This window comes from Egretta garzetta, unplaced genomic scaffold (assembly GCF_000687185.1).
Source record: "Egretta garzetta isolate BGI_Z169 unplaced genomic scaffold, ASM68718v1 scaffold443, whole genome shotgun sequence".
NCBI lineage: Eukaryota > Metazoa > Chordata > Aves > Pelecaniformes > Ardeidae > Egretta > Egretta garzetta.
In genome coordinates this window covers 192,513-206,577 of record NW_009259109.1, presented here as the reverse complement: position 1 = coordinate 206,577, position 14,065 = coordinate 192,513, and the positions used below count along the sequence as shown (strand labels likewise).

Here is a 14,065-nt window from a genome sequence, read left to right as displayed (position 1 = left end):
AAAAAAAAGAGTCCGCATCAAATTATACATACAGCTGATAGATGACTGGCAATTAGTTCTACCAGCTAGAAGGGAAAATTTGGTTTTGAAACAGCTTTGCATGCTTGGGAGTGGTGTTTTTGCCACAACCAAGGAAAATATAAATTTACTTTCACTACATTACATAGGCTTTCCTCATGTCACAGATATTTGGAGAAACTATGAGGCTCAATGTCACTTACAGTCTCCTGCTCTGTGACTTAAAGGTAAACAAATGAGGAATAAAAGACTAAGCAAAGATGTAGAGGGATTTATTTCCACTCTGCAACATTTTTTTCAAGAGGTAACATACTATTTTATTAAGGAAATACACACAATTCTCATCAACCTTGCAGTTGCATATTTTCAATGCGTTTATACCGTTAGCTTTTTGAGTTCTGGAAGACAAGCTCAGGCTGGCGTAGGAAAACTCGACACTGGAGTTTTCAGATCCGTGGTGCGCTTTACCAGAGACTACAAGTGACAAGTGGAATTTAAGCTTTCTTTCTCTTATTTGACTGTCACTTCAATAAAAAGCAAGCCTACCTTTCTTCTGTAGGGACTTGGCAGTTACTTTTTTTGCTAGCTTCATGAATTGGCTGTCTTCACCGATTTCTTCCTCCTCCTCCTCCTCCTCTTTATTTTTTTCCTTCTGTAGCAGAGAGAAGACACTTTGTAAAACCAAAAAAGTCCGTTTTAAGAATGAACATTTCATTCCATACTTTAAGTAGACCAAGTCCTTTCATTATGTAAACTAATATAGCCTTTTTTATTTACTTTCCACTGTAAGAGTCTATTGCAATGTCTTACTTCATCATCCTGGTTCTATTAGCAAACAGCAAACCTGTAGCATCACACTCAGCCAACAAAGCTGACCCAATACTGAAACTTCTAGAACTGGAAGTTATGCTCCGAGCATAAGACTCATTCCAGCTTTGAAGCTGACTTGTTTCAGAACATAGCTGGTTTGCCTCTCCCTTCTGAATTAGCTTCTCCCTCTGCAATACTTGAAGAAGAAGAGCAGAATTCATGATGTAAACCTGAGATACATTTATGAATGGTATTTTTTCCAGAGTTTAACTTGAGGAACTAACAATTTCATACTTGCAATGGTATAGAGAAAGACCGAGCAAGATGCCTTTCCTGAAGCTAACTAATACCTGCTCACGAAGCCACTGTTCTCGTTCAAATCGCTCTTTCCTCCATTTCACTTCTATCTCATCAAACTGTTCATGTTCATCATCGTTATCTGAATCCCTCTGGAACAAGTCAACCTGTGAAGCATAATCTAGACAAAGGAAAAAAAAAAATTAGCTATCAATTTTAAGAGATACTCTAGTGCGCCCCCTGCAACCCCAACCCATTTTTTTCTTTCATTTAATTCTACTGGACGCTGTTTCATACACACACACACACACACACACACACTTTTTCCAGTCTTTCACCCCCATCTACGAACTGCGGATCAGAAAGGCACCTATATTTTTCCATCTGAATCTCCTCATTCTGCCAGGGCCATCACTGTGCAGGTCACCATCAATGAGGTATCTCTCCTGGTACAAGCGCAACTGGCGCTTGTCATCATCAAGCATTGCCTTCCTACCAACACAGGAGAAAAGCAGGTTAGCCCAGATTGTATCCAAGAGCTGGGACTTCACACACAAAACCAGATACTGGCACTGACATGTGTAATCTCTGTACTTGGTTTTCTAATTCTGCTTCATTAGGGAGCTCCTCATCAATAATATCCTCTTCATATTCATTCAGGTCTTCACCATCATATTCATCCTCGCTTCCCACATCGCTCCCTGACAGCTCTGCCTCATCTTCCATGAAATCCTGCAGTTTTCTATAAAAGAACATTGAAAGAGTTCGGTTTGGTAGACCAATAATCATGACACAGATCTTCTGAAAGCAAGGTTTATCTTTTGACGTAAAATTAACACATATCCTAAATGACAAATTATGATTCATTTTTCATTTTTGAAAAGACTAAGACTTGAGTTCTTGCACATTTACATACACAGCCTGCCAACATGCGACTCCCCAAATTATTGTCATCCACCAGATTCCTTGCCAGTTGCCTACCCAGTGTGACAGCAATGATAACTGCCAACTCAATGCTTTATGTACTCGAACAAATAAAGATCTTAAGACACAAGGAATGACAGCAATACTCCTGCACCCCTTTTTTTGGTCAAAAAAACGCCACATTGCTTTCATCGTGGCCTTCTGATTCCCATTTAAAATGGAAACTATAATGGAGATCCTCTGTAACCCACCAGCACCACAGTTAAACTCATGCAACATGACAGCACCAAAGCAAAAAAACCAGCCAGAGCCAACACCATGTAAACACCAGCTACTAATGCTGGGGAGGGAACAACCACAGACTAAATCTCTAGTGCTATTAATATCCTATTCTGTCTGGCGATTAAGACACAGAAAAGATGTGCTTACATTTTTTTCTTCAAGCCCTGTCTGTGTCGCAGCAGTTCTTCTTCCTCATCGCTCATTTCCGCTTCTTCAGCATCACCATCTCCACTTTTTTCATCCTGTCAAAGAGGAAGTTTTCAGAAATTAAGGAATTTCTGAACATGGATTGCTTTGTAATGACAGCTTCTTCTGTTCTTCAGCCAGTAAACGCAGACTAAAACAGCAGAGACTGTTCAGAGGATTTGCCATGCTAAGGTATTTTATCCAGTATATTATAACATTAAGAAGACATTTTAAATGTTCCAAACATTGCTCTTAAAAACGTTTCAGCAGCTTGTTACGGAAGTCATGATGCTTTGCATTGACGGTTATAGTAAAAAACCTAAGCAGATAAATGGAATTCTCTCAGTCAGAATGCTGCAGCAGTTGCCTTGCTCCATCAGTTCCTACCTCCTCACTATCAAAGGCGTTGTCATCTGTTAAAAGCTGAAAATCACCGAGTTCTTCTTGCTCCTCCTCATCTTCCTCTTCCCTAGGACAAAAGTAAACAAAAGAAATAAATGTTTTCTTTTCACCTCCAATGATGGCTTTGCAATAATTCAAGGCAAAATTTCAACCACCACGTCAGCTGGTCTCACGCAATTACCTGCGAGCGCTCGGAGAGCTGCAGTCTCCCGGCAGCATTTTTAGCTTTAAATGCCCTAAATCCATGTTAGCACTGATGTTTCTAGACCTCAGGTCTTCACTTGCAGAAACCGTGGGACAAGTACTGATTTCTGAGTTTGTTTCCCTCTAAAACAAACGTCTTGGATCCCCCTAACATCCCCATTTGTTAAGCCTCATTATCCTTTTGTCAGGCAGCCATACACCTTTTTAGTTTAATCAACGGAAAAAGCGCAAGGACCCAACTTACATTCAGTTATGGTTCCTGTAGCTTGGCAACAGCCCAGAACAGAACCCGTAAGTGCTACATTCTAACAATCTCTTCTCAGTTTGATGAAAGTTCTTCAATGCATTTTTCACTATCAGTGAAAGACAAAGAAGAATTTCCCTTCACAGGAGCTGTGGGAAACAGTATATGCTGCCGATTTAGAGCGAGTGCTGAGCAATTTGCAATGTTCTTCCCCTTCACCTCCCAAACAGACCACACGGCATTTTGAATTGATGTCGAACAAGAAAACGCATGAAGAGTGAAACAATTACCACTACCAACTTTTGTAAGTTTTAGGAAGCATAATGCTAACCTGTCTGTGGGAAAGGAGCCCGAGCAGAGCGCTAGAGCCTCTGCCATTGGATCTTCTATGTCACTGTCTTTTTCTGCCCTGGAAGACACTGAAGATGCCCACGTTGGAGAACCTGCTACAAAAAGCAGTAAGATAGCAACTTATTAGACAGATAAATTTCTACTCTTAAAATGGCAGAGAGCATCCTAGAAAGGACAGTTAGTGTGCTCCCAACAAAGGCAACAAATAGTTAGAGCTCTCAGAAATCTCGGGAGTTCCACGTTCTGCATTAGTGCCAGAACTAAACGGTACCTTAGTGCAAAGCCCATAAATCAAGTAACCGGGAAAGCTGACAACAGAATTCAGGACATACTCTGAGACACGAATTTTCCTGAGCAAAGATTGAGCAATTCTTCCATGTTCTGCTTTTTGTTGCTGCTGGTATTTGGCACGTGTTCAGCTTGAGTGCTGAACTGTCCAGAACACAAGTCCAGTAATTCATCCATATTGGCATCCATTGCATTCTCATCCATACTAGCCAGAGTCAGCTGATGCTTTGAGGACTGGTATTTACTCCTATGTTGTCCAACATTCAAGAACCTGAAAGAAAGTCTGTAGTTAGAAAAAATCTTGCTGGTCTGTATGCCCTACTTCTAGTGAAGGGCACAAAATATCATCCTTTACACCTATTACTTACCCATCTGCATCAAGCAGCTGGCTCTGAGTGTCATCTTCCAGAGAAAACTGAAAATGCGACTCCCCAGCCCCTGGAAACAAACTCTTAGGCTCAGGAGAGGCATTATACAGGTCCTGGGAGTCTTCTATGGGAAGAGAGGGCTCAGATGTCTTCCCTGAGCTCTAATCAAAGGAATGTAAAAAGATACAAGTTATTTGTTTCGCAATCCTTGAAGTCAAAAGCAAGAATGGGATAAAACATTTAAGCTACTTTAAAGGATTATCACCATGCAGGAGCCAAGTATGTCCACATTGCTCTGGTAAATCATGGTATTTTGCTGACATCAGATGTTGTGTAGCACATGTAAGTATGCTTAAAAAAATATTTACGATGTATGTATTTTAGACACCAAAACCAGATTACAGCATCTTTTCTTTGATGTTTTAGAATATAAGATTTTATAATGTCATCTTCATCCATTCCAATTGGGAGTCATTTTAAACTCCAGGGACAGTTTGCTTTCCTGAAATCTTACTCATAGAAAAGCATTTTGCTAGATGCCTTCTTCCGGTATTATTTTTTGATAGATATAACAGTCAGGATAAGATACATTTATTCACTACCCATTGGGCTAATATACGATGGGAACAGGACAAAGAACCTTACCTTGGAAGCAGAGCTGATAAAGCTTGTTTTGAAAAAACCCGGGGAAGGGGACCTGAAACCTCCTGCTGCAGATAAAAAGTTCCCTCCGCGTGACATCTGTTTGTTACAGGGCTGATACGATGGAATCATGGAGCCAATCAACTCAAAGCTGCTGTTATGGCTATTCTCTTTTGCTAGCGTTGGTAGAGAAAATGAATCATCATCTTCTGAAAAGAAAATAAATACTTAAATATTAAGTATTTATTAATAATAAACTTAACTTCTTTTTTTGTGATACAGTAAAACCTCAAGATACTATTTCATTAACACCAACACCTTGCAAAAAGTTCATTCTTCTGTGCTCATGTTGGATTTCTTTTTTCATAGAGGCTGCACATTGCAATTTCTTACTGAATTTCATCTTGATTTCTGACTGTTTCTGACTGTATTTTTCCCAGTATCATTTTGATCTTTGTTTTTCTCTGTTTTTTTCCAAGGCCCCCCCCCCAGTTTCTTTCAGGAGTCTAGACTTTGTAACCATACTGTAAAACCATACAGGTGATGAAACAGCAAACTTATTGAATACCAAACCCAAACAGAAACTTCTACACGTGCCATGTGAAAAAAAAAAAATGCTGGCTAGGACAATAGTTCTCCTTTACCTAACTTGGTAGGTCCTTTGTCTGCAGCTTCTTCCATTTCAAGTTTCTCATCAGGAAGAGAATATCTGCAATTCATCAAATAAAACGTATTTGCTAATGCATACAGGATCAATTGCTATTGCCCGTCAAAGCTAATTGCAAAAACCAAGGTAACACACAAAAATACATCCAGTAAACTTTGATTAACAAACAAATTATTCCACTAAACAACAATTACAGTTAGTAAGTTTTTTAAAGAAAATATATATGAATGCACACATAAGTACTGGAACAAGACAGAAAAAATACTTCTAAAAAGTACTTTAAATCAGAGCATCTACATGTACTGATCAAATTTAAGATTGCTCAGGCTCCATTACTAAAGTTTGGTTTATTTACCCCATTTTGGAGGAGCTGTCCTTAAAAAGCATCAAGGTAGACTCTGTCGAAGGTAGTTTGGGAACAGAATCACAGTGCACAGATTTCTCCAGCTTTTCTCCATCAATTGATTCTTTGTCGGTTTCTTTATCACCATCTTCAACATGCTTCTCTTCTGTATCTTCATTATCTTCCTCTGCTTCACCAAGCAGAAATTCCACATTCTAAAAAACATCCCCAAACATAGCAGAGATCTGGTGATCATCGCTTTGATCTGTCAACTTCCTGGCACGCGTTTCGAGAAAACATTTTAACATACAGAGGATGAAGCTGAGTGACATTCACAGTTCTTACACGCCCCTATTCCACTCTGAGACAACTGACATAGAGGTGCTTGAAAGAGCCAACCTGTTCTGATCCTTTTGAAGATGAAAGGCCATGGCAAAACCTACGCCAGACCAAGCAGGTGACCCCAGTTTGTCCCCTGCTAGCAATCAGCCAAGAATATATAAAAATAGAAACTGGCACCAGAATCTTTTATATACTTACATTTCGTTTTGATACTGTTTAGAAAAATAAAAGAAAATACAAATAAATTCAGTTTTAGACAATCCAAGCCCCAAACACGCTAACTATAGCAACTTTTTAGCTTCTAGGAGGAGTTCTTGGCAGTTTCCCTAATACTAATAGTGCACAAAGTCTCATTTCACTGGGGAGAGGCAGCAGAATTGAGAAGCTGACCAGATTATGTAAAAATGCTGCGTACAGACCTCATGATCGTCGTCTTCCTCTTCCTCAGAGTCATCTGTCATCTCTTCCTCCTCCTCCTCCTCCTCTTCCTCCAACATGTCCTCATTATCCAGTTTAAACAACGCTTGCCGCTTTTGGCGTTCCTCAGTCCTGCGGAGTTTCATGGCCTCCTGGAGTTTAGCCTTCAGCGCTTGTAGCTTTTCACCTGGATAGAAATGAATACATTAATAGATTAGATGTACTACAGTGAATCCTTAACTTCATTGCCCTCAAGCATCCAATCTAATGTAGCTACACACATAAAAAAGGGAATTAAAAAAACCCCTCGTTTTTAAATGTTTTTATGAATTGATCTGCCAGCTCTAAGAGCTAGAGCAGTTAGTTTCAGTGAGCTCAATGTAGAGAGACCACACCATCTCTTGAATTACCAAGATTCCTCATTATCCATAAATGCCACCGGTGCAGCACTCTGAATGAGAACAGGGTCTGTCTCTCCACTGCGTCTTTTGGGAACAAGAGCATCCAATTGCCACGGGCAGATGTGCTACAGCACATGAAATAATTAAGAGCAGCTAAAAATAACGTGTGCCCATAGAACCGGCCAGATAATCTATTTCTTTTAGTGGATACTACAGGAGAGTCACATCCCACACATACTTTTGTTTGCAAATCCATACAATTCTATTGGAAACTGCAGTATAGAAATAAGGAAGCACGAGAGATTGGTAATAGTTCACAAGAAGTCTGAGAGTTCCATTCAGAGGGCTGATGGAAAACAACGGTGCGGATTTATGTTTATATAGATTTTGGTACAGATGGGGAGGAATCCAGAGAACCAGACGCAAAGATCTGACTGAGGCTGTTCTACACTGGCCAGTGCTGTTGAAGAGGTCTATCAAGATTCTTTTTTAAAAACAGGGCTATCCATAAGAGGGAACATACATATGAATTTTAGAGATGAAGATCCCTTCATCTGTATTTCATGGGGCAGTGCTGGGAAAGGAAATAGAAAAAAAGACAAAGTGTTTTCCAATTCAACCATCATCACTTCTCCTCCCAAACCGACCTGGCTTTGCGGGGACTGTTTCATCCAGGCTCTCTGCAGCCAATACTGCTGGTACCACATCTGCTTTCAGTTCCTCTTTGCCTTCTGATGTAGTCTCCTTACGAATAATGTTCATGTTTACGGTCCGTTCAGCTTTGGATTTTGACGTTTGAAGAGTGTGCTTCAAGAAACGTGCTTTCAAGGCTTCCAATTCTTTAAATACATATTCATTAAATTTAAAAATGCAAATTAAATTAATTTGACAGCATTTAAAAGCATTGACTGTTAAAGCTATGTCAAGAGTAGGTCTTGAGACATTTGTTTTCAAAGGAAGTTAGTTAAAAACTCTTAATCTTTAACATTAAATATTTGCAAAACCATTCTATTTGACTTATAAACCATTTCAGAAAATTTTTTCTCTAACTTGTATTTAATTGATAGTAGCTAATATTAAATTACCTTACCATTGACTATGATTTATCCACAAGACCTCAATTCACTTCCAGTCTAGCCTTCCGGCCACCAGGCACCTCTAAATTTCTGTGAATGCATGTATCTAGCACCAGTCTGATGCCTGACAAAACCACTGTTTCTCAGCAGAGGTCAGTTGCCTGCATGCACAGATGTAGCACCCAATCCAGATATCCTCTTAATATCTTCTAAGACACAATAGATTTAATGGAATTACAAAATTGCCTAATAATTTGCAATCTTTCCCTGAAACAAGGTCAGCTATTTAGTACTGATGAACAGATGTTCAAATTCCAGTACCTAAAGGACACTCAAAACATTCTTGCTACAAAAGTAAATTTTTGATCGCTATCCAGCCTTGCCTTTTAACAAAATCAGTGGTAAACACTCTGGAAAACATGCCAGTTTTGTTTCCAGACAATTACTGCATGCCTCGTTTTGAATCCATTTGCAAGAAGTGCTCCCATGTGCTTTAAGTACCAACATAATTCACTACAGCAAAATGGAAAGAAATCATTCATCATTAAACAGTTATCACTGAGAATTCCTTCATGCTTTCAAATATTAAGGACTCAGAACTTCCCTTATAAACATCAGCTGAAAGAAAATGGATCCCAACATTCAGCAAAATATAAGCAATACTGGTAAGAGAACGTGCCTGACTCCTCTATCACCGAAACATTCCTCAGATTTTCCAGTTAAAGTCAGATTAACTCTGTTTACGTGGACAGATCCGACAAGATTACAACAAGAAAAGCGATACCTTTGTTTGAATCGGACTCATCGAGGTTTATAAAGGATTCATTGCCAGAGCAGATCCTTGGCTTGATGGACAGGTCTATTCCCAGTTCACGAAGTTTATCCAACTTGGACTTCCTCACTTTTTCAGGCTGTGCCACCAACCCAGGCCCCACTTGTTGATTGCTTTTCTCACATTCTAGGTCTGGTGCTGTTTCATCTCTTCGCTCAAGGGCATCTCCTCCAACAGCTAGAGGAGTTTCATTCTCTTTTTGTTCACTACAATCAGTGCTTAGGAAGCTAGAGTGCTGTTCTTCTCCTGTAGTATTATCAGCCATTACAGTCCTATCGGTAGGAGAATCATCGCTGTCCTGCCTGGGCTTTTCAGCACAGTCTTCTGTCAAGTTCTGCCCCACATCATCAAGAGGCTTGTCCACAGGAGGATCAACATCTCTGCCAAGGTTTGTTTCTGGCTCATTAACCGCTGATTGACCACCTTCCATTCGCCCGTCTTTGCAATCTGTGTTCAAGTTCTTAGTGACTGCAGATTCTTCGTTTAGGCATAGCTGGTATTTAGTGGACCTAATGAAGGCAGAAAGATATATATCACTCGTGGCTATTGTGTGTGAAAGGGGAGAAGAAGTTGAAGACAAAATGAGAACGAAAGAAACAGCCCGGCCAGCAACCAAGACCCACGCAGCCACTTGCTCACTCCCCGCCGGTGGGATGGGGGAGAGAATCAGAAGAGTAAAAGTGAGAAAACTCGTGGGTTGAGATAAAGACAGTTTAATAGGTAAAGCAAAAGCCATGCACACTAGCTACTGTTAGTCTCCACTCTCCATTAGACTAAGAGAGTTTCTTAATAAAACCTTCCAGCCAAAGCAACAGCTAAAATTAAACCAGAAAAAAGCTGTGACTGTACACAGAGCAGGTGTGTGTGTCATACAATGCCTATAGCATGCAAAGGTCTGGTTATCCTCAAAAGCAAAGCTGGGATATCCTCAAAATTTATAAAAAACAGGAGGAAGGTTTAAGTCCTTACTTCAGCAACGCCATGGCATTTCCTTGGCATACTGGGCGAGGTCTACGCTTGAAGAAGTCATGAACGCTTTTGGTCTCAGGCACATGATATGGGAGAGACACAGATGATTCTACCAGAGAAGGGAGGTGAAAGAAAATTTAAAGCGTCATCCGAGGCATTTATTTGCTATCTCTGAAATTCTGAGCTTGACACAAGCGTTTTGCAGCAAAGACATCTGGCTAGGCACAGACAGCACAGCTGAAGCTTGAATACAGCAAACGCTGCTGTTTGGGAAGGAGTTCCAACAGCAACAGAAGGTTGGTCCCGAAGACCAAATTTGCAACACGTCCATGGATTCATTAAGAAATGAACTGTGATGTTAATATCAGAATGGCAGGACCAGTTTCAATTTTATTACATGCCTATCAAACTCCCTAAACATCGCACTAACTTTACACAACAAGTTTACAGGCTCACGTGTTCACATGATTTTTTTTGCGTTAGACACCTTTTAACAGGTCCATGAACAAAATGCTGTGGCACCCTTCAACCCTAAATAACTCATGCCAGGTGAAAGACGACCCTAACCCTTTAGGTAAAATCTTTCAATTTCTCCCCTGAATTTCTTAATAGTTTATACCCCTCTACATACAAAGAATTTAAGTTTCACCTCTAATAAGTCGTTGGGTCTCACTATGTAGTTGTTTAATGGCTTCTTTACTTAACCTTGCTGCTTTCCGCTCCTTAAGGAAAAAAAAGACAGGTTTCTGAAGTTAGAAAACAAAATACGAGACTCTGTCTATACTCTCTAAATAGCTTATTTTTCCCTTTCAAACACAAAGGAGTCAGAATAAAGCAGCCAGTTAAAAAAAAAAATAATTAAAAATAGCAAATCAACAAAAACATCGGACAGTGTACATGTCCAAAACATTTGAGTCACTACAACAAATAATGGAGAGCTTTAAGAAGAATACTTCACCTTCCTTTTTGGTTCTTTTAATACAGGTTCCTCGTTCTCATCATCAAATACATGTTTGTAGCCTTCACCCTCAGAAAACCGTTCTTTGTTCTACAGTGCATAAAAAGAGATTCATCTATTATTTGTCTACACAGGCACGACCCCAAGGGCAAACAAGTCAAAAGTAAAAAAATAATTGTATGGAATCATCTCTGGTCAGCAAAACCAGTCAGTGTTCTCACAACGCAACACAAATCCCACATAATGCTTATGGCAGATTTCCAAAACTCCTGCTATAGCATTATCTTTATAACTTTGCAGGGCAACATCCCCCCACCTTTAAGAACAAAAAGCAGAAGGCTGTTCTCTCCTCTGCCATAGCTGTAGAAGCACACCACTGTCAAAACCAGTTTTAATACACGCTCAGGTACAGCACTTCCCACTAATAACCATAATCTTGTATCACTATCAAAGGTTACCTTGTACTTTTTTATTTTGTTTTTCACTGCCGCTCGTATTGATTCTATCGACTCTTCATCCTCTGGGGCGTAATCATCTTCGTCTTCTAAGCCATTATCGAAAAGCTCTTTGTCATCAAGAAGACATCCACTGTCATTAAAAGGATACCTCTCACCACCATCTACCTGCTTGCCGCAAGAATAAAGTATTTTTTTTAATTCATTTCAGAAGCTCCCCTTCAGTTCTTTGACATTAATTTTAAGATTGCTGTCAAAAGGTCTCAACGAAAGAAGTTAGAAAAAGTACATGCCATCTTTAATCTAGCAGCCTGTGTGTCCTGTAAGCCAGACACATTCACTCTACAGCCCTGCAAAGTTGGTAAGGTAATTCAGGGAGCAGCGTTCCCCACATCTATGATATTTAGAGAATTTCAATAATTATTGAAGCTCAAAACGGCTCAGAGAGAATAAATTAACGCCTGAAATATTAATTTTATAAGCAGCAACAATACGCAACCTCCCAGGCAGCCATTTATTTAGACCAGAATTCCAATCTGAAAGTAGCCCAAAGCTTCCTCCAGAAACTAGCACAGCAATCTAGAGAAAAGCTGAAATAGCAAAGCTGTTTGTGCACCCAACAAACCCCAACCAAACCAAAGAACTCAAAGAGTTTCCGCCTGGCTTAACAGGCACTGACGTTAAATCATCAAGCACTGGGGTTTGTACTGTCTTTGCAGATGAAACTGGTAGACTTCTCCGGTGTTCCGTGCATCCCTGTGGATACCACACTTGGCATAGGAATGTGGACGCTAGCAGCGCTGAAGCATTGAAACACCATAACCAAACGCTGTAATAGATTTAACTTAGCTGAGATTTTCTGAGGTTTTCTGCCAAAATATATACCTCTGCTCTAGGCTTCTTTTCTTTCTTCAGCTGTTTAATGGAGCCAATTCTTCTCTCCTTCTCCTTTCCTCTTGATTTTCCTACAGCTTTTTTTGGTGTCTCTTTTTCAGAGTCATGCTTATGTTTTCTGTACTTCTTCCCAGATTTTAGGGGTCTCTCCTCTTCCAACTCATCCTCAGGCGAGCCAGACTTTCTGCTTGTTTCACAGTTTTCAATCTGCAATCGGTCACCATTGTCGCTGTCATCACTGTCTAGCAGACCTTGGCGAATCCGATGAGATTTCTTGTTCCTCTGGGCAGTAACGTTCTCTTTTTCCTCTTCGTTTTCCTTGTCTCCACCCAGAGTATCGTTCTGCACAAAGGAGCCACCATCCTCTCCATCTTCGCTCTCACTCTCCTGAAGCACGCTCTTGCTTTTTGCTTTTTTACGTACAAAAATCTCTTCCTCCGAATCTGACAAAACATATTAAAAGAAATTATGCACACTATGGAGAGGAAAATGCCACATGTTAATTAACAACCAGCAAAACATAAAGTTACATATATGTTAAGTTTCACAGATGTCAACATCTATAGCAAATCAGCTTGAACTCAAGTTTTCAAAATCCAGTTCTCTCTGCAGTGCAGTATATAACTGACCCAAATTGATGTTACCGGATTTTAACTTTTAAAAAAAAACCAGGCAAAGCAGAAAATCCTTCACTGATAGATTAGTGGGTTGCCTTGAAATAGCAATAAAACCCACAGTAACTAAAGAAGCACGTAGGTTAAGCAAATCATAAAAAGAAAGGAAATAAGCAATTAAGATCCTCACATCCCTTTCTGTGCCTCAGAAAACACCTTTCGGAGTTTACAGATGTCCTCCCACACTCTAAGCAACAAAAAAGGCGGCTTGGATTCCTACAGGTCAAGCAATAACACCTTCCTATAAAGGTATTTATAAAACAAAAAATGCCCCGTTGAACGCAACAACCACCAGGGGCCATTCATGGAAACATTACAGACCTCTGTCATCAAGAGACGCTATCCCCTCGCGCAAGCGACCTGGAGAGGCCGTTTCACAGCTGCCCTGCCCGCTGTCGGAGTCGCTATCAAGGGTTTTCTGCAAGTCTGAATTCAAGTCTTCTAATGGAAGCTACGAAGCAAAATAAAATCTTCCTTATTATGATAAACGTTACTCAGTAATGATATTCAATGTCTAACTTGATTCCAAAACCTTGGCTGACCTCTTACGTACAATTATACACACATACATTAGCATTGTATTTTAAGAATTGGTATTTAGATGAAGGGAGATCACGCTACGTCAACCTTTATTAGTAGTTAAGGATGTTTAAGGTGAGCTTGCACATAAAAAAAGAAACCCAACATGCCGGTTGGTCTCCGCTGATTATTATTCAAACCCGTTAGAATGAAGAGGATAACGAGAAACGTAAAGCTTTACTCTCCCACACCCGCATTTCACTTTAATTAATTGGTATTTAGATGAAGGGAGATCACGCTACGTCAACCTTTATTAGTAGTTAAGGATGTTTAAGGTGAGCTTGCACATAAAAAAAGAAACCCAACATGCCGGTTGGTCTCCGCTGATTATTATTCAAACCCGTTAGAATGAAGAGGATAACGAGAAACGTAAAGCTTTACTCTCCCACACCCGCATTTCACTTTAATTAAGTAGGGACCAGAAGGCACCAGTGGGGATTCT

General features: G+C 40.0%; 1 protein-coding gene across 1 annotated transcript in view; it reads right to left on the bottom strand.

Annotated features, from left to right (window-relative positions):
- CLSPN (claspin) overlaps positions 1–14,065 on the bottom strand; it is a 19,077-nt gene that overhangs the window by 1,311 nt on the left and 3,701 nt on the right. The window contains exons 2-22 of the mRNA XM_035890930.1: positions 13,366–13,495; positions 12,362–12,813; positions 11,480–11,647; positions 11,022–11,111; positions 10,713–10,785; positions 10,064–10,172; positions 9,047–9,603; positions 7,834–8,025; positions 6,788–6,972; positions 6,039–6,241; positions 5,661–5,725; positions 5,020–5,225; positions 4,375–4,535; positions 4,051–4,277; positions 3,699–3,813; positions 2,905–2,986; positions 2,479–2,573; positions 1,703–1,867; positions 1,496–1,617; positions 1,179–1,306; positions 565–670 (exon numbers count right to left, since the gene is read on the bottom strand). Of these exons, the coding sequence (XP_035746823.1) occupies positions 565–670; positions 1,179–1,306; positions 1,496–1,617; positions 1,703–1,867; positions 2,479–2,573; positions 2,905–2,986; positions 3,699–3,813; positions 4,051–4,277; positions 4,375–4,535; positions 5,020–5,225; positions 5,661–5,725; positions 6,039–6,241; positions 6,788–6,972; positions 7,834–8,025; positions 9,047–9,603; positions 10,064–10,172; positions 10,713–10,785; positions 11,022–11,111; positions 11,480–11,647; positions 12,362–12,813; positions 13,366–13,495 (3,631 nt within the window). The remainder of the gene's footprint in view (positions 1–564; positions 671–1,178; positions 1,307–1,495; positions 1,618–1,702; positions 1,868–2,478; positions 2,574–2,904; positions 2,987–3,698; positions 3,814–4,050; positions 4,278–4,374; positions 4,536–5,019; positions 5,226–5,660; positions 5,726–6,038; positions 6,242–6,787; positions 6,973–7,833; positions 8,026–9,046; positions 9,604–10,063; positions 10,173–10,712; positions 10,786–11,021; positions 11,112–11,479; positions 11,648–12,361; positions 12,814–13,365; positions 13,496–14,065) is intronic.